Here is an 18,748-nt window from a genome sequence, read left to right as displayed (position 1 = left end):
CAAGAAATGGCAAGGCAGCAGCATCTTATAGATGAGAAAAAGCCTCTGAGAAATTGTTTGAAAGCAGGGCAGACACTTGGCTGTGTATGCACCCCTTCGTTTAGTCAACCTTTTTAATGAGCACCTATAATGGAACAGGTATGAGCAGCACCAAAATGGAAGGTGGCCTGTCATCTTGGAGATGAGAATGAAGCAGCTCGCACTGAAGGTTAAATTGAGGGTAGATCCAGAGAGCTGCGCCTGGAGTCAGAGGGCTCCTCGGGATGCTGATGTAGTTGTCTAAGCAAGAGACAAGGACAATGACGCACTGGCAGAAAAGAGAGGAAAAGCTCTTAACAAGGAAAATAAGCAGCACTTGGTGACGGACTTGACCCAGAAATGGCAGAGGAGAAAGCACAGGGAGGGAAACTCAGCTGTGAATGCACTGAATTTGAAGATCCTGGAAGATGAAGAAGACGAACGATAATTAAATATGTAAATCTGAAGCTTGAGGGGAGAAGAACCTGAAGCTAGCCGTGCCTGTCTAGATACATAAGCACATTAGGTAGAACGTAAAATGAAAATTGATTCAAGCATTCCGGGAGGGAAGAGTTACAAGGTATGTGGACAGGCGCCTGGGGAACACTGGCTTCTTAGGAGTGGGGAGACAAAAATCCTCCAAAGGAGGATGCGAAGAACAACTCCACAAACAACAGAGAAGAGAGCCAGCAAGGCAGGAGTGTAGGGCAAGGCTGTACAGGCGCACATCTCCACTCTCCATCAATACAGAAAAGGAAACACTGGGTTCGGACCCTGAGCTATATGGCTGGTATCTTCATCCTGAACACTTTCAGGTAGGCGGCCAAGGCCAAGGCAACAGGTCACCGAACAGAGGAGAGGAAGCAGAGCCCCTAACGCAACTGGGTAGAAACTAAAGGAACCCAACTAGAAGCACTAGTAAATTTGAGTGGGAAAAGAGGGCGAGAAACATCCATAGCCAAAGGAAGGTCCAAGGGAACAGAAGGTTGTTTTCCTTCTCTTGTCCCCTTTTTGTCAAGGATGGGAGGAGAGACTTGAACATTGTGACATATTACGGGAAAGGAGCCAAGAGAAGAGGAAGCAGACAAGAACACTGCGGCAGTGTTACAGTTTGGATCATTCTGAGGGAATACCTGACAAAAACAGCCAGAGGGGAAGCCCTGTAATTTGGCTCAAACTTTGAGAGGCGCAACCTATCACGGCGGGAAGGCACAACAGCAGGTAGCTCCGTGGTGAAGGGAGCATGTGACAGCCACTTCGTCACATCTGCATGGATTAGGAAGGACAACAAGCACAGGAAGTGGGGACAGGCTATAAGACCTTGAGGCCCACCTCCAGTGACCACACTTCCTCTTACCTTCCAACGGTCCCAAAACTTCCTAAAACAGTGTCACTTGCTGGAGACCAAGTGTTCAGACATAAATCTACGTGACCCACTTCACATTCACAGCAGGACTCGTCCCTCCTGGCCTCACAGGCTCATGAATATTTCTTTTTTTTTTTAATTTAATTAATTTATTCAGATTACAACTCAATTGCAGTCCTATCACTTGTATCCTCCCGATCCTCCCTCCCACCCGCTTTCACCCTATTCCCCTCCCCTAGGTCTATGACTGAGGGAGACCTCCTCCCCCACTATATGGTCATAGGCTATCAAGTCTCATCTTGGTAGCCTGCTTATTCTTTCTCTATGTAAAATGAATCCAGTCCAACATCAAAGCCCCAAAGTCCTTAGCAGTTCATGACTATTCAAGAGTGCATGTGCAGGGTCTCTTCTGACACTCAGACCACCTCTAAACTATGAGTCCCTATAAAGTCAAGACGTTACACACTTCCAGTAGTGTCAGAGTAAGCATGCCCATTCCAAAGGGAAGAAAGGAAGCAGCAAGGAAAGGTCAGCCAGTTCTTGGTGGCATCATGTGGGGATGTGTTGCAGCTGTGTGTTTCCCTCAATGCACAGCAGGAAGCAGACAGAGGACAGGAAGTGAGGCTGGACTATATAGCCTCCAATATATAGCATTATTTCATCCATCTAGAGCCCAACCCCCAAGAGTTCCACAAGTCCCCCAAAATAGCACCACCAGCTGGGGACCACATATACAAAGCTGTGAGCCTGTGGGGGACAGACCATGATGACCTCAGCCTTGTGACTGCATCACAAAGTCGCTCCCAGTTAGTAGTAAGAAATGGTTTACCCGCCTATTGAGTAAATGTTTGTTGCCTGTCTGTGTCTGGTTCTGAGCTCGTTCTGACATTTTATGCTACAGTAAAATAAGCTTATAGAGACATGCCAGAGTGAATGACAAGGCAGGGATATGCAATTCCAAGTACAAGGAGGTATGCTGCACCATTTAGAAAACAGCACCGTGACCTTCCAAATGCTGCCCCTTCAAGCACAGTGAGGCTGCATGCCTAGCTGTTAACTGCTGTAGCAGCCTGGAAGCTTTCTCCTGTCAAGGTGGGTTTATTTCTGGATCTTAGGCTATATGGCTCCAAAGCTTCACCTACAAATTGAAACTCTGGTTTACTTCAGACAAGAATCGTTGCTATACAACACCAAATCCCCTGCTGCTAAACAAAAACAAGTGTGAATTAAGTTATTAACTTGTTATTTTTGCCTAAGGAGCTAAGAGAAATGTGTGGATTTCAGGTGTCTAATTTCAAGTCTAATTGAAAAAATTTTTGTGACTACCAAGGGAATAGAATTTGTGTACTATTCGGAAACTTTGAGTTTCCTGAAAATTGCTCATGTGACTGATTCTTACAGAGACACTGCTAAAGAAGGAGGCATTTTCATTCATAATGCCACATGGGCAAATTAAGGAACACAAAACTAATGTTCAAATCAATAATGGTGGCATTTAGCTACAGGCTAGAACATAAAGTGATGCAGTAAATACACAAGCTTAGTAGGGAAATGTTTAGAATCCCATTGTGAAGTGGGAGACATGAGACCTCAAGTTTCTCTCCTGACCTCTTCCATGGCTGTCTCTACCGGGAACCACAATTTCCCACTCAATATTATAAACTCATCTTGTTCTAGAAAGCTCCAAGATTCCTAACAAAGGAAGCAAGGCAAAAGATTTATTGACAAATAAGAAGTTGGAGGTCTGGGGAAAAAAAGCCTATCTCTCTAAGGGGAAATTGAACATACATAAACCAATAAAAAAAAAAATTGGGGGAGGGGGGGATCAAGCAGCCCCAATCCATATCAGAGAGTTGTGGGGTCTGAGAAGGCAATTATGAAGTAGCAGCACACATTTCAGCTTTCAGACTGAAGTAACGGAAAGTAGCTACCAGCTCTATCCTCCACAGGCTCTTTGATGGTCCCTCACAAGACGCTTGCCAGTGGAGACAGTGGATTCACTTAATGATTTATGTGGTCAAAAATAAGATTTATTCTATTAATCCAAGGCAGAGTTGGTTCAGTGTTGTGATTTCAGGCAGTTCTGAAAAGACGCTCAAACAAATAATGATTACACCTAAATGTCCCAACTGGGTAGGGTAGCACACACCTGTCACTTTTGCGCCTAAGGGCAAACCGTGCTACCTAGTGAAACCCAACTGCAAACAAAACCGACAGAAAGTAATAAAGCCTACGTACAAAGCATCAGCCTGGAGAGGCCAATGGCACCAAAAACTAGTCACAGATAGCCCTCAAGCTTGACAACACAAAAATTGTTCATATTAATTTGATTCCAACACTTGAAAATGTTCACATTTTCTGGTAGAACACTTAGTTCTTTAAAAAAAAAAACTGCGTAAGTTAGTCACAGTGGTACTAACCTATCATCCCGCTACTTGGGAGGTTGAGGCAAGAAAACTGGCCACGTTCACGTGCAGCACAAGTTACACAGTAGACATGCAATTAGGGAAGTAGGGGTGAACCTAGGAGAAGTCAGGAACTGGAGATGAAATAATAAAAATGCATTTCACAAGAGTCTCAAAGAATTGACTTTTTCCACATATCCAGAAGATGCTCCAGCACACAACAAGAAAATTTGCTCAACCATGTTCATAGCAGCCTTATTCATAATAGCCAGAACATGGAAACAGCCTAAGTGTCCCTCAATAGAAGAATGGATAAAGAAACTGTGGTACATATACACTATGGAATACTATTCAGCTATTAAAAACAAGGAATTCCCAAAATTTGTGGATAAATGGATTGAGCTAGAAATGATCATAATGAGTGAGTTAACCCAGAAGCAGAAAGACTCAAATGGTATATACTCACTTATATCTGCATATTAGCCCAAGGGGCATGTCCCACGAAAGCCTTCACTTACCAGGAAACTGAGACAGAGGGGAGGACATTCTAGTGGAACTCTAGATGAGAGAAGCATGAGAGAATGGCAAAGTAGAAGGATCCAGAGGGTACTAGAAACCTACAAGTAGAACATTATGATAGGCAGATTTGGGCTCAAAGGTCCCACTCAAACTAAGGCACCAGCCAAGGACAATACAGGCAGTAAACCTTAAACCCCTACCCAGATCTAGCCAATGGACAGAACATTCTCCACAGTTGAGTGGAGAGTGGGATATGACTTTCTCACATACTCTGGTGACTCACCTTTGACCATGTCCCCTGCAGGGGGAGACCTGGTGACACTCAGAGGAAGGATAGCAGGTTACCAAGAAGAGACTTGATACCCTATGATCATATAGAGGGGGAGGTAATCCCCCTCAGGAACAGTCATAGGGGAGGGGAATAAGGGGAAAATGGGAGGGAGGGAAGAATGGGAGGATACAAGGGATGGGATAACCATTGAGATGTAACAAGAATAAATTAATAAAGGAGAAAAGAAACCAAAAAACCAAAAAAACAAAAACAAAACAAACAAACAAAAAAAGAATTGATTTTTAAAATGGGGGGAATGAGTGAGTGCTTGCCTACTATGTGCCAGACCCTGCATATCATAGTCGTAATTTGAGTTTAATTGGCTATCAGATAGAGTCTACAATAAGCATCTTTAACCACTATCTGAAACTAATTTATAATAATTTCTACTATTATATATACTTATATATGTATGTATATATATACACACACACACACACACACGCGCGCGCGCGCGCGCGCACACACACACTTTCTATAACTGACTTTTAATTAATTAGATTTCTTAAGGTACTAGGCACCTTGTTAAGTGACTAACCCAGCAACTTATATGGCCACAACTAGCCAAAAATATAAACAAGTCTTAAAACGGAAACAGATCCCTGCTTGGAGAAGCCCTGTAATTTTAGCTTCTTACAGCTCAGAGAATATAATATATAATTTAAAGAGCGTATTGGAAAGTGGCTGTCCTGACTGATTTGTCTAGTAACCAATTTGGGAGTTCAGTGCAAGCCTGCAAGCACCTTGGTGTACTTTTCAATATAGTAAACAAAAGTACTAGAAGGAAAAGGACCATTTAAGACTAAAATGCATTATGTTAGATCTGACTGAATGGCTGCTCCCATAACAATTACCAGAGTACCTGTAAATCAAAGAGAGACCCTAGAGATTTGATTAGCAAGCACTAATAAGGAGCCCTTAGCAACCTCCTGTGTTTACCCCTTTATATTCACAAGCTAAGAGGTTACTCCCCAGCACCACCTGCAGTGTAGGTGTTAACTGTTTATAGGAGAGCTGTAAAATGAGAGTGAAATGGCTCTCAAGCAATACTTTAGGGAGAATAAGCTATGGTGGAGAGTGCGTTCCCTCACTTTTGAAAACGATGGGTAGGTGACATTTCCCAGCCTTCCTTTATATGCTCAGATATGAACAATTACAAAGCAGTGGCCACGGGACTCAAGTGAGAGCCTTTGACCTCTGACAAACTGACCTACCTGTTCACTGTAGGAGCTCTCTATAAATTTTTAAATACAAGAAATGAGCTTCTACCTCCTTCCAGACATGGGTTTCAGATTGGGATTCTCTGATTCCAGCCTGGCGTTACTTTATCTAATACAAAGGTTTACAGAACCTCAAAAATGACAATCATGGCCAGGTCAGACCAGAAGAGAGATGGAAACTGTCTTTTCATCTATTGGGCAGTCCCTACACAGAGCTACTGTGAGGTAAAACATGTCTCTATATGCAAACACCACTGCTCTGTGTAAATCAAAGACAGATGGAAGTATAAAACTTGAACTCTAAATTATCGCAAACCAAGGAAAGATCCGAAACCATGCAAGTATAGGGGTTCCCCTAAGGGACAAAACCCAGGTACTGTCATGATGGCGTTCCCTGGGGAGTACCTCTTCAGTTTGCTTCTGTGTTCTTCCCATGGCAGGCTTTGGCTCCACCTCAGAGGTGAGAGGCAGGTCCCCAGAGGGAGCAGAAGCAGGGACACTGGTGCTCACAGCCTGTTCCACTTCACCTGGAAGGAGCAGCCGATCTGTTGGATACAAAAGATTTCAGCTGATGCTCTTGTGAGGCTCATCATCTCTCCAAGTCATCTAAAAGCCCATGACAATCCAAACAGAGGAAAGCCGGCTCCTTGCACAATGTGAACTAGACCCAAAGGAGTCCCCTTTCTATATAATAGAAGCCACCTTTGTCGTGTTGCAGGGTAGAGTCCATCTGGAAGGTTGGAAGGAGGCTTGGGGAGTGATGTGATAGGCCTCTCAAGCCTAACTCCCTTTCTACTGCTACAGGAAAATAGGAAGATGTTCCTTTTGCCTCATTTTCCCATAGTTTCCTGAGGGGGGGTGAAGAGAAAGAAAATGGAGTGCAGACTTCATTCTGTAACAATGCAGCAATATTTCAAAAACATATATATTACAAAATGAGGGTGCCAGAAGGAAAGTACTTTAACTTTCAGCAGAAAAATGAAATACTCTGTCATGTGAGGAATGCACAGGCTCATTTTCAACACTTGCAAACAACATGTTTCCTGCTTGTTTAGCACAATCACAAAAATTCAATAACCAATCTTGGTCTCCCTGTGGACTTATTGTAAGTGGCTCTGTCGGCTTGTTTTCACATGTGTGACACTTTGTGAATGTATCACAGGTGCCAGCTAACTTCTGCAAGCTTCTTTAAGGTGAGCAAACAGACCCACAGAAAGAAGCACAAAAGCTTCCCGCCTCTGTCTGAACTGCTATGATATCCACGGATCTAGTGAGAGCTAGCCCACGACTTGGAACTGGCATGGGATGCTGCTGCCTGCTACTAGAGGACGATTCTAATTAAGCCACTAATTAAGTTCTCAGTGGAAGTGATTAATTAGCAACAGGCGTATCTGGGCTAATGGCAATAGCAGAATATATAGGAAGATAACTGTAGAAGCCTAATATTCAAAAACTGAGACTATTCTGAAATACATCGTTCACCCATCCCCCCATCATACTCACAAAAATAAGTCCCTGCTGTGTTTTCATTGTTAAAAAAACAGCATAGAGCCAGGTTGTCTGGAGACTGGGAACTGAGGTGGGGAGACAGTGAAGAAGGAGGTTCTACCGAGCTTGGTTATTGGAATTTTAGACCATCATCTCAAAACTGGCACCAATCAAAGCAATAACAACATCACACACAGATGTGCCAGTGTTTTACCAGCACCAGCATGGCTACTCCTCCAACAGCTCGTGTTCTGGGCAATGGGTTCTACATACTGAGAGAGCCCTCACTTGGGATCGCACAGTCAGAAAGGCAGAGTCAGGGCACGTGATCAATGTGTGGGGGCCAGAGCCCATGTCTGGAGTAGTACCAACTCCCCATATTATGGGACCCACAAGGAGACTATGCTGTCTGCAGCCTTGCCAGGTCACAGAGAAGGAGGATACAGGCAGTCCAGACGAGACTTGATAGGCTGAAATCAGATGTTAGGAGAGGAGGGCTCCCCTTTCTGAGGACTAGGGGAGGGAGGGAGAGGGTATGAGGATGGAGGGCGGAATCAGGAGGGGGTTACAATCAAGATGGAAAGTGAAAAAATTAAAAATTAAAAAAAAGGCAGAGTCGGCAGTCCACCCTCAGAGCCTGGACCTCAGCCAAAGTAACATACATTTTTTTAAGTGAGCATTTTTATTGCATGTTTAGCTTTTGCTTCATTATATGGACTGTCTACGCTCAGAGCCAAGAAGCATCACCTGTAGCTCCTGAATATAGCAAGCAACACTAAATACATTTTCCAAACATGTGATGCTCAGAAAGTAACATGTTTAAATTCATTAAGCCTGGGAGAGAAACTGGCCTCCTACACTGAGCTCCCTCATGTAAAAGCCTAGGATAGGTCCAAGGCTGGTGAGGGTCTGCCAACAACCACTGAAGAAAATGCTTAGGCCTCTCAGTGAAGAACAGCATCTATCTGGCCAGTTGGCTACTGGTCCAAACACTAGATCTACTGTGAAATCAGAATCAATTCTGCTCTCCTGGATTATATTTAAGACTATGGATCTGTCTGACAAAAGGTGTGGCAAGCAGGACACGTGTGCAGGTCCTTTGCTGAAGCTCTACAGCCCTAATCTGTTTTCTTCGAAGGCAAGATTTTTAACAACAACAACAAAAAAATTGATTTCTTTTATAGCAATTCTACTGTCATGGGAACAATTATTTCAAAACAAAAAGACTCCACATCCTCAGCATCTTCAATTGTTGTCATGTCTTCTCTAGGGTAAGGATAAATTCAAGAATGCACACTGTCGGGGGCTAATACAGCACCTTAGGCACGGTGAATTCTCAACCAATACCTGGATACAGAAAATGAATTTCCTGCATTATAATGTAAACTGAGCAGCAACTATCAAGAGCCCGTGTACCAGTTAGACACTTTGGGTGATGTAAGGCAAGTGCAGTCCATCCCTTCAAAAGCCAACTGTTGTTACAGGTAAATGCTTTCCACATATAAAATCAAAATGAGAAAAATCAAAACCAAATTTGAATTGTTCTGACTCTAAGACTTACAGAGCTATAAAAGGTAAAACAACACTGACAGAAAGAACGTGGTAGGACATCTGTTAGGATAGAGAACCACGCCCATCTTCCAGCCATCTCACAGTTACATATACACACACACACACACACACACACACACACACACACACACACACACGCATATATATATACACACACTCATATTTCCCAGAGGTTGGGGGGGTATAATTTCACTCATGATGAGAAATGAATTATCTGAAGTGGTCTTTTTAACAGTCTAAATCTACAATAAGAATCAAATCTTATTTATCATCTCTAACACAACCCAACAGCTATTACACGTTGAACGCCATCAATAGCTGTTATGCACTGTAGAAGCATGACAGCTTCCCAAAGTAAATCTTGTGTCTGCTTGACAAAACTGGTTGTGGTTGGTTAATTCTCACTCTCAAGTATATGTTGAAGAGTTCTAATATTTAGAAACAATGGATATCATTTATCTACCAGTATTTAGTCACACTGGTCAACAACTCAAAGATCGCTAAAGCTGATCAATAACACTTAAGAGTGAATGATTTAGGGGCTATAGAGATGGCTGGGCAGTTAAGAGCATTGGCTGCTCTTCCAGAGGACCAAGTCTGATACCTAGCACCGACATGGCTCCAGTCGTGAGAAATGGGATGCTCCCTTCTGTGCTCCATGCCCTGCATGCATGTGACACCCAAAGAGACGTGCAGGTAAAGCATCATACATATAAACATAAGATGAATAATTTTAGAGGTTTAGTAAAAGTAATGGTTTTCAATTCTACATTAGGGATATTTTTCAATTAAAATTGAAATTTGACTATAAATGTGTGGCAGTGATGAGTATAGGTATAGTATAGTTTGGTGCCACACCTTGGTTCACCCTGAGGTATCCTTCCAAACCTTGCTTTTATAAATTCAGTGAAAATATCAACAAGCCTGATGTGGGGTCCTCTGAGTTTTCCAGGGACTCTCAGATTATATCCTCAAGGATCCATCTAATATCACTCCAACCCTTGCTCTAAGAAAAACTACAAAGTCCAGATAAATTTTCAACTATGTTAAAGCATTGGAGGGCTCCTAAGTCAGCTTGTATCTTAAGGGGTCAAGATCTACCCAAAAGGGAAAGAGTTGAAAAATAAGTCTAAAAGTCATAGTGGCTTTTCAACTCAAGGCATGTATGGTTTACAAGCAGAGGCTAGGAAGCGATGGAGCTAAAAGGCTTTAGAAACATAACAGCAGGGACTGGACAGAGGGTTCTGTGGTTAAGGGAGGACTGGAATTCATTTCCCAGCACCCACATGGAGACTCACAATCAGTTGCTTGTCCAGTTCCAGGGAGCCAATGCCCTCTGCCAGCCTCATGGACAATGCACATATATGGTATACAAATATACACACAGGCAAAACATCCATACACATAAACATTTTTAAATACACCTTTAAAATTTTTAAAGTAAAAAGCAAAATAGAGTTGCAACAATGCTATGTAGGTAAAAGTTGTCTGATGTGTCCTTTCAGTGGAGATCCATAGATAGGGAACCGATGGGCTCATACAAAGTATGTCTACTCTGAGAAAGTTGCACACACCCAGAAAAAAAAGACACAAAAGTCCCAACAGCATGATCCTCCACCACCACTCCCGCCCCCCTTGCATATACCTAGTTTCTTTCCCCAATCTATCTGACTAGAAAAACTCTTCCTTTCCTTGGATGGACTACTTTTTAAAAAATAGAATTATCTTCCCTGTTTTGCTCCCTTCTCAGGAAGAAGATGAAAATTTCTTTATGCAATAATAAGTATGGGGGAGGGGGTTTCTCTTCTGGTTAACATGGCTTCCCAATTATACTTTCAGAGATAGATAAGTAAGCAAATACAAACTAGAGGCTTGGGGGTAGAGGACCATTGTCAGGCACATTTGTCTCCTTCCTTAATAGTTTTAGTAAACAGCGAAGCCATCAAAGAATGGTACTTTAAGTTGGATGGAGCGTGCATCTTAGGCAAGCATGGGAAGATCATGTATACAGTTCCTTACACCACAGCGTCTTAAACTGTGGGCTGCAACCCTATATGAAGTCATGTAACCAAATGCGGGAATTGTGAAAAGTTTGGCAATAGAAAGGCTTTTTAAGACACAATGTCCAAACATTAAGCCAAATTCCAAGGTACTCCTGGTACTTGCCTATGTTATATTGTGCAGCTTCACTGTAGCACTGGTCTGAACACACTGAGTGTACACTAAGTACCATGCACGCTATCAACCCCACAGTGCCCCTGAACACTTCCCACAACACCTCAGATGAGACTGCAGACAACTAGATACTATGGACTGCACTGCCTTCATTATGCATACAATGTTTCCAGCTCTTAAAGACCCACAGCAGTTTAGCTGCAGAAAACAAAGACCATGTTTTCCTAACACTATCCCTTCACTTATGTTCCAGGGACAAGCTACATTTGTTAAATATTTGTTAAGTAAGAATCACCTGTCCTTTGCAGTGATCCCTAAACTTGCTTAATGTTGCAGATAGAACGAGGACTTGTTAAAAGTGACCAATGTCCTCATCTGTATGCACACAGTCAAAATAACCAAAATTAACTACAAGTGCTGAAGAAATTAAAGATAAAAATCAACAAGGGCTCCAACTTCTCAACCCAGTCAGACCCTACACATCTTTTTCCAATGTCTAGCCAGGTAAGTGAAGCCCTCAGCCCTCATCAAATAAGCTTTGTAACACATGGAGACCATTACAGAAAGCCACAACCAATCAAACTGCAGAGTTATAAAGCCCAGTCCTATTAAATACTATGGCAGTACGTTAAATAAAGATAGGCCCATAGGGAGTGGCACTATTAGGAAGTGTGTCCTTGTTGGGGTAAATATGGCTTGTCGGAGATGTGTCACTAGGGGTGGCTTTGAGGTCTCGGAAGCCCAAGCCTGGCCAGTGTCACTTTCACTTCTGCTACCTGTAGATCTAGATGTAGAACTCTCAGCACCATGTTTCCTGCCATGACAGTAATGGACTAAACCTCTGAAAGTGTTACCCAGCCCCAATTAAATGTTTTCCTTTCTTAAGAGTTGACATGATCATGGTGTCTCTTCACAGCAATAGAAAACATATGATGGTAGTTGGGACGAAGGGCTGAGGTACTGCTCTCTTAGGCCTAACCATGACTTTGTTTGAAGAAATGTGGACTTTGGGACTTTGGGTTAGGAAAGTAGTGGAATGTTTTAAGCAAGTCTTAATGGGCTATATTAGTAGGAGCATGGAAGACAGTGGTACTGCAGGTGATTTAAATGGGGGGGGGCATGGCTCAAAAAGTTTCAGAGGAGAATATTAATATGCGGCCTAGAGATCATTCCTATGATATTTTGATGAGAGTGGTTGCTTTATGCCCTTGTTCAAAAACTCTGCCTGAGGCTAAATTGAAGAGGTTTTGGATTAATTGCATTAGCATAGAAAATCTCAAAACAGCCTTATACTGACTTTGTTGTTTGGTTATTAATGTTCACATTTCTGTAGATTTATAATAAAAAGGAGCAGGTTGAGCAAGGAGAGTTATAAAATGTACAATCTGAGGAGAAAAGGGGTACAGAAAGTGGAATGGAGCTAAGTTCTGTGTTCAAGGAAATTAACAGATTAAAGAAAAGCCTGGTGTTAATGGAATAAAGGGAAAGGTGTCCTCAAAACAAGATCCCACCAAGCTAAGCCTCCAAACTGTGAAAAAGAATTAAAGAAAATTTTATAGTCAGGTGCAGCGGTGCTCACCTTTAATCCAAACACTCCTAAGGCAGAGGCAAGAGGAGCTCTGAGTTTGAGGCTAACCTGGTCTAGAGATCAAGTTTCAAGACAGCCAGGCTTAGGCAGTGAAGGAAACCATTGAAAACAGAAAGCTGATGAAGATGTAACTGAATAAGGTCCGGGGGAGGCATGGTCCAGCCCCAAGGAGCAGCAGAACTTGGCAGCTTTGGCCACGTGATTCTTCTGGCTTTAGAGTCAAGGATAAAAGAAAGGGGTTATGGAATCTCCCTCCATGACTAAGAAAAGCTGCTGAGGCCAGGTGTGTGTCATGGGTGTCCCTGCATTGAGGTCCAGAGAGGCCTTTGTGTGAAGCTGTGAAGGTGAAGCCTGGATTGCCTTGGAGACCCCAAAATGCTGGGGATGCCAGAGCCATGGTATACCCACCAAGGAGAGCCACTACGAGGGAATGGAACCAGTCCAAGAGAGAGCAGTCCACTGCAGTCAACAAAGCCGACTCAGTAAAGTGAGAAGCTACGCCCATAACGATCTCAGCAACACAACTGCCTAACTAGGAACTGAACAAGGGCAACAAGAGGCAATCCAAAGCAGATGGGGAGACCACAAGGCGCTCACCCTACTACACAAATAACGACAGGCAATGAAAGAACACTGAGAGCAAGATAGATAGCTTTTCTCTCCCATGGAAGAGCATGCCAATTGTTTATCCAATATCAAATGGTCAGCCCGGAAAACATACGAGCAAGTGGAATAATAGACTGAGCAGTTTGTACTTATGTATTGAGAAATACAAACATAAACATATATGTACATAACAACAATCAACAAAAAAGAAGGCCATGGATTTGGGAAAAAAAAAAAAAAGCAAGGATATATGAGAGTGCTTGGAGGAAGGAAATGGAAAGAAGAAATGATGCAATCATATTATATCTCAATAAAATACTTTTTTATTTTAAAAATCAAATAGGGCTGCAGCTATTGAGCAGGAACTGGTGCCCCTTCTAACCCTACACAATGAACCACAGTGTAAATATGCCCAATGGAAGATAACTGTCTGTGCAAGTGTAGTTATGAGAACTGGACCTTTAAGAAGCAGTCACTGGAGCCAGCTGCACTGAAACTGAGAGACCAAAAGAAAACTAACAGTCTTCAGCCTTCCAACTCTAATGACCTCCATGTAATGACTGCAGGTGTCCCAACTTATAATTCTGTTGTATAGCAATTTGAGCCATCTTGTCTGAGGCAGGGTAGTCACCAGGTTAACTACTCTATCTTGAATTCAAAACAGGAAAAGGTACTAACTTGAGTCCAATGAACACAGGGCACCAAACCTTGTAGTAAAGGTTACTCTCAGTCCACTCATATCACTGCATTGTGTTGGTTCTGCCAAAACCTGACTAAAGTACTACTCGTTGGCTGTCAAAATGATAAGGCAAACACTAAAAAGGAACCATGCTCTTGAATCTTGGAGAATATTTATGAGTGTGGATACAGTGAACAACAACAACAAAAAAAAAATCAATGGTAGAAAAAACAATAGAAAACATGCTTCCTTGTTGCCCGAGGCAAATCTGTTGCTTAGACAATAACAACAGAATCTAATCAGTAAACTTCTCAGCTGCCAAAATGATATGAGCAACTTGCCTGTTTAAAAATGTCACATTTCCCATCTGATACAAATATTTGCCTTCTGCTCATATTCCTGAAGTGCAATACAAATTAGGCCACAAACTAAAATTCACCTTGGCACAAAGTATTTAACTTCTTTCTTCCCTTCAAGTGACCCAGATTGTACATTATGAAAATTGGGAAACCATGGTGGTCTTCTCGGTGATTAGAACAGATCAGTGCAGACGGAGTCGACTGTCAGCCATCAATGCACACATCATTTCACACAAGAGACCCTTAACTACTTCATTCGAGTCCACTGAGACTTGGCTCAGCCTCAGTAACTGTTTATACACAAATGCAAGACCTCCTGCTATCTAATTTCTGGAATCACGCTACCAGTGAGATCTTTTTATTTAACTTTTTAAAAAAGGAAACTGAAAAGCATACTTAAAATGTTTAAAGAAAGCAATGCCACAAATAATAGGAAATACTGACACACACAAAAAAAAATTTAAATTTGTTGGCCACACTGGTTTATGTCAGTGTGAGATAGAAGCAGGGGACCCACCTCTCTTTGATATACTTGCCTCATGTTCAACACTGTTAAACAGTGTTAAAGGCTCACAGATCACTATTAGCATTAGTGATACACTCTTTAGGGTCCTGTTGTAAGCAATCCTGATCATTTCCCCACAAATAAGCAAAGACGTTGAGGATAAGACAATGTGACTCCCTAATTAACAGCTGTTATACTATGTTGCACTGGCAGCCTTAAGCATTTGGCTTGTGAACAGCCAGCCGGATAATAACACCGATCCTTATACTGGCTGTTCTGAACACTACAGACACCTTGAAAAAAATACACAGTAACCACACAACGAGCCCAGGAAATCATTGCAGCTCCTGAAGTATATTCACTCTTTGGCAAAACATCAGTTTCAAAAAGCTTGAAAGAGCTCTAGAGAGCTTTCAAACCTGGGAGGCTGATGCTCTCAGATACTCTTGGCCCTGTAGGTAAAACGCCAGCCCTGCCAAGGCCTGAGGCATGCCAACACCCTGGGTCTACACCGATAAAGCTAAGGATCCTAGGATCCTAGACCTATACAAGAATAGCTGAACCAACAAGTAGAGCAAAGGGGCCCACTCATCAGAACCAGCAAGAGAGCTACAACTCCAGCGTGTGCCATTTGCAGCTGCAGTCTTGTCTGTGGCTGTAGCTCAAATGCTACAGGATATAAAAACTGCCAAATACCACCACTCAGAGAGACTCACCTCAGCTATCCACAGCTTCTATTAGGGAGAGCAAAAGAACAGCAGGCCATATGACTGATGACAAGTACAGACCTTCTCAGTGCTAGCAGGAAGTGAGAAAGTGCATCACAAAAATGCCCAACACAGGCACTCTCCCACTCACCCATAAAACTGCATTTATCTTGCAAATGTTTTACATATTAACGAGAACCAGCAGTCTCAAAGTATCAGCCTCAAATAATAGTATGTACAATCAGAATAGTTAAAATCCAGCTCATGGGATGCCACCAAATAATTAGTAAGTTAGATTTTCTTGTAGTTATAAAACATAAGAGTCTACATTTAAAAAAGCCAGTTTCACTCTCAAAATCAACCAAAAAAGGGGTGCGTAACCATTCCTGGCTCTCCCTTAAGAAGGCCTTACAAAAACTCAGAATCACTGGGGTCTGATGTCAGCCATAGCTCCCCAAAGGATGTGCTTTCTCTCAATCTCTGATCCCGCTGCAGTGAGTAACTTCCAAGTCTCCCCGTCTTCTGGCTAATGGGTACTTGAGAAACAACTCCTCCAGTGAAGCACTATGGTATTCAGAAGCAGAATAAACATGTTAACTGCTTTAAATTCCCAAAGCTTTACCATTCAGGTAGCCCAAAAAGCTAGGGCAGTGGCCTCTGTATGCTATCAAGTGACAAGCAGTTGCTACCCCAGATCACCTATCCACAGCCCATCTTTAATGCCCATCTGGTTGAAAGTAAACCTCTTCTGCCAGCCATAGCTGTAACTTGGGTTGTAACTGAACAGTGTGGCACCAGGAAAGGTCACCTTCAAGATGTCCTCTCATATCCAGTAATGAGCCAGAGCTTTCTGCTGTCCCTACTGCTACTGTTTGCTTGCCTTTTTTACAGGCAGGTTCTCATGAGGCTCAGGCTAGCCTCAAACCAGGTGTGTAGTTGAGGATGACCTGAATTTCTGAGCCTCGTGTGCTAATATTACCCCAGGGGCCACCACACTCAGTTTTAATGTTGGGCTGGGGACAGACACCAGGACATGTGTTCTGAGGAAGCACACTATCAGTTGAGCTATTATCTCCCCAGCCCAAAGGTCCCTTAAAGAAATATACCTGTGCCTATACAAAAGCGCTAACCAGGAAAGAAAGCAATCCTCCATATGAACATCAGTGGATTGGCCTACTGCCTCTTCCACTCGATTGTGGGAAAAGAACTCAGAAAAAGCACACATGTTCATTTACATATTTCATAAACTTTAAAGGCAAAATTCTGCATATTATTATTGTTTATTTTGTGATCATTGCTCTTTTACATTTTCCTTTAAAACAATATCAATTTATAAAACTACTGTTCTGGGAAATAAGACAAAGGCTGTATAAAGAGCCGTATGTAACGCCATTATTTAATAGTTTAGTTTATTCTGAATTTGAGGGAAAGCAAAGGGATAGCTCTATTTCACTTAGACCAAAGGTTTCAAAAGGCTTTGACCAATTGAATACAAGTTTTTGCTTTTCAAAAAGAAATTTCACAACTTTAGGGTTTGTTGGTTTGTTTTGTTTTTGTCTTATTTGTTTGTTTTTAACATCAGGAGAGAAGATAAAAATTGCTTAAAAAAAAACAATGAAGCAACACAAATCATTTGTAGTTTCTAGAAAGAGTTCACACATGGAGAAGACAGAGAGCACATACCCTGGTTCATCTGGGGCTCACTTTCTTCCTCCAAGTCCAGATCCTCCAAGTCTAGGAAGTTGTCTACCTACAAGAAGACGGAGATCACCTTGCGTGTATTAGACATGAAGACAGGCAGTACAGTGACGGACCTACACACAGCACTCAGCTGAAGGCTGGATCTGCTGCCCTGTGAACTTCCAGGACCCACTGAAGGAAGCTGGACATTTGCAAGTTCAGACCTTTACAACTGTAGTCTGCTCTCTACAGCGAAGGGGAACACAGGTTGGGAGGTTTCTTGGAAGAGACTCTGTCCCAAATTTTCTTCCCAGAATTTTTAACACCACTATTAGAGGAGACGGTAGGTTCCTGGTTTGGGGTTTTACTGCTTCTCAAGCAACCAGTGATGGTGGTGGTGCTACACTATAACCGTTCCTCATAGCATTCTTCCTTATAGCGCTCTAGAGAATCAGAGACAGGAAACAAAAGGAAGCAGGAAAGAAAAGTTCCTTCAAAACAAAAATCATCCTGCCCAGGTAAATCATGGGAGAGGTAAGCAGGGCAAAATATCAAGTGTTCTCTCTTTCAGAGAATGACTTCAACAATAGGAAGCCCAGCAAATGACCTTCCCTGACCCAATAGCAGCATCTTAATGAAGAACTATTTCACATAGAATACCACTTCCCACTGCACATGGACAGTGAGGCATTTTAGATTAACAAATGGATTCATCTCAGGGGACTATCAAAGAGTGCAAATAAGAAAATGCTGGCACATGGCATGTAGTAAAGGTCACCATCCACTTTATGCTCACAGCCTAAACACAGACTTAACAAAATACCTTAAGATTATAAACAGATTCCTTAACTGCAATGCAAGGCAGCCTGTGTCTTCCTATCCTGAGCTGAATATGTAGTAGGCAGACCATGCTAGCCCCACAGACAGTTCATGTGGTAGCTTCCATGCTTCTAAGCACATAAATGCAACTATTATGTGGCATGCAAGCTCAAAAGCAATATTCATCTTCTATAGGACAGTTTCAATATTAAAATTTGAGAAATGCTTTCATTATAGCATCTTTTTTCTTAGCAATTATGCTAAAATGCCCTTTCCATTTGTTAAACCTTAAAGGGAAAATGTCTAGGGACCAGCAAACACAAACAGTTCAAGATCTTCCAACACCAATTTAAAAGAGAAATTTTTCAAGAATAAAATCTGGTGAGTCCTCCTCCAGTTTGATACAAAGGAAAGCAAGAATCTAGTTTTTGTCTATTGGTTTGTATGGTAGTTTGAATACAAGCTGTCTGTCTCCCATAGGCTCTAGTAGTTGAATATTTGGTGCCCAGTGGGTAATGCTGTTTGGAGAGTTTTAGGCCTTGTTGGAAGAAGTTTAAGAAGCTTGTCACTGGAAGAAGGCTTTGTGAGTAAAAAGCCTTGTCTTTTCTAGCTCACTCTCTCTGCTTCCTGCTTGAGGTTGAGGGTTTGAGCTCGGGGCGGCCTGCTGCCTGCTGCTTGTCATTATGCCTCCCTGCCACAAAGGACTTTTAG

General features: G+C 42.3%; 1 protein-coding gene across 6 annotated transcripts in view; it reads right to left on the bottom strand.

The window, feature by feature from the left end:
- IFTAP (intraflagellar transport associated protein) overlaps window positions 1-18,748 on the bottom strand; it is a 68,914-nt gene that overhangs the window by 3,485 nt on the left and 46,681 nt on the right. For all 6 annotated transcript variants that reach the window (XM_084776192.1, XM_084776197.1, XM_084776196.1 and 3 more), the window contains 2 exons: window positions 17,222-17,288; window positions 6,265-6,404 (listed from right to left, as the gene is read on the bottom strand). In XM_084776192.1, the coding sequence (XP_084632318.1) occupies window positions 6,265-6,404; window positions 17,222-17,288 (207 nt within the window). The remainder of the gene's footprint in view (window positions 1-6,264; window positions 6,405-17,221; window positions 17,289-18,748) is intronic.

This window comes from Acomys minous (assembly GCF_964271855.1).
Source record: "Acomys minous genome assembly, chromosome: 3".
In the NCBI taxonomy this organism is placed as follows: domain Eukaryota; kingdom Metazoa; phylum Chordata; class Mammalia; order Rodentia; family Muridae; genus Acomys; species Acomys minous.
This window is presented reverse-complemented; position numbering and strand designations above follow the sequence as displayed.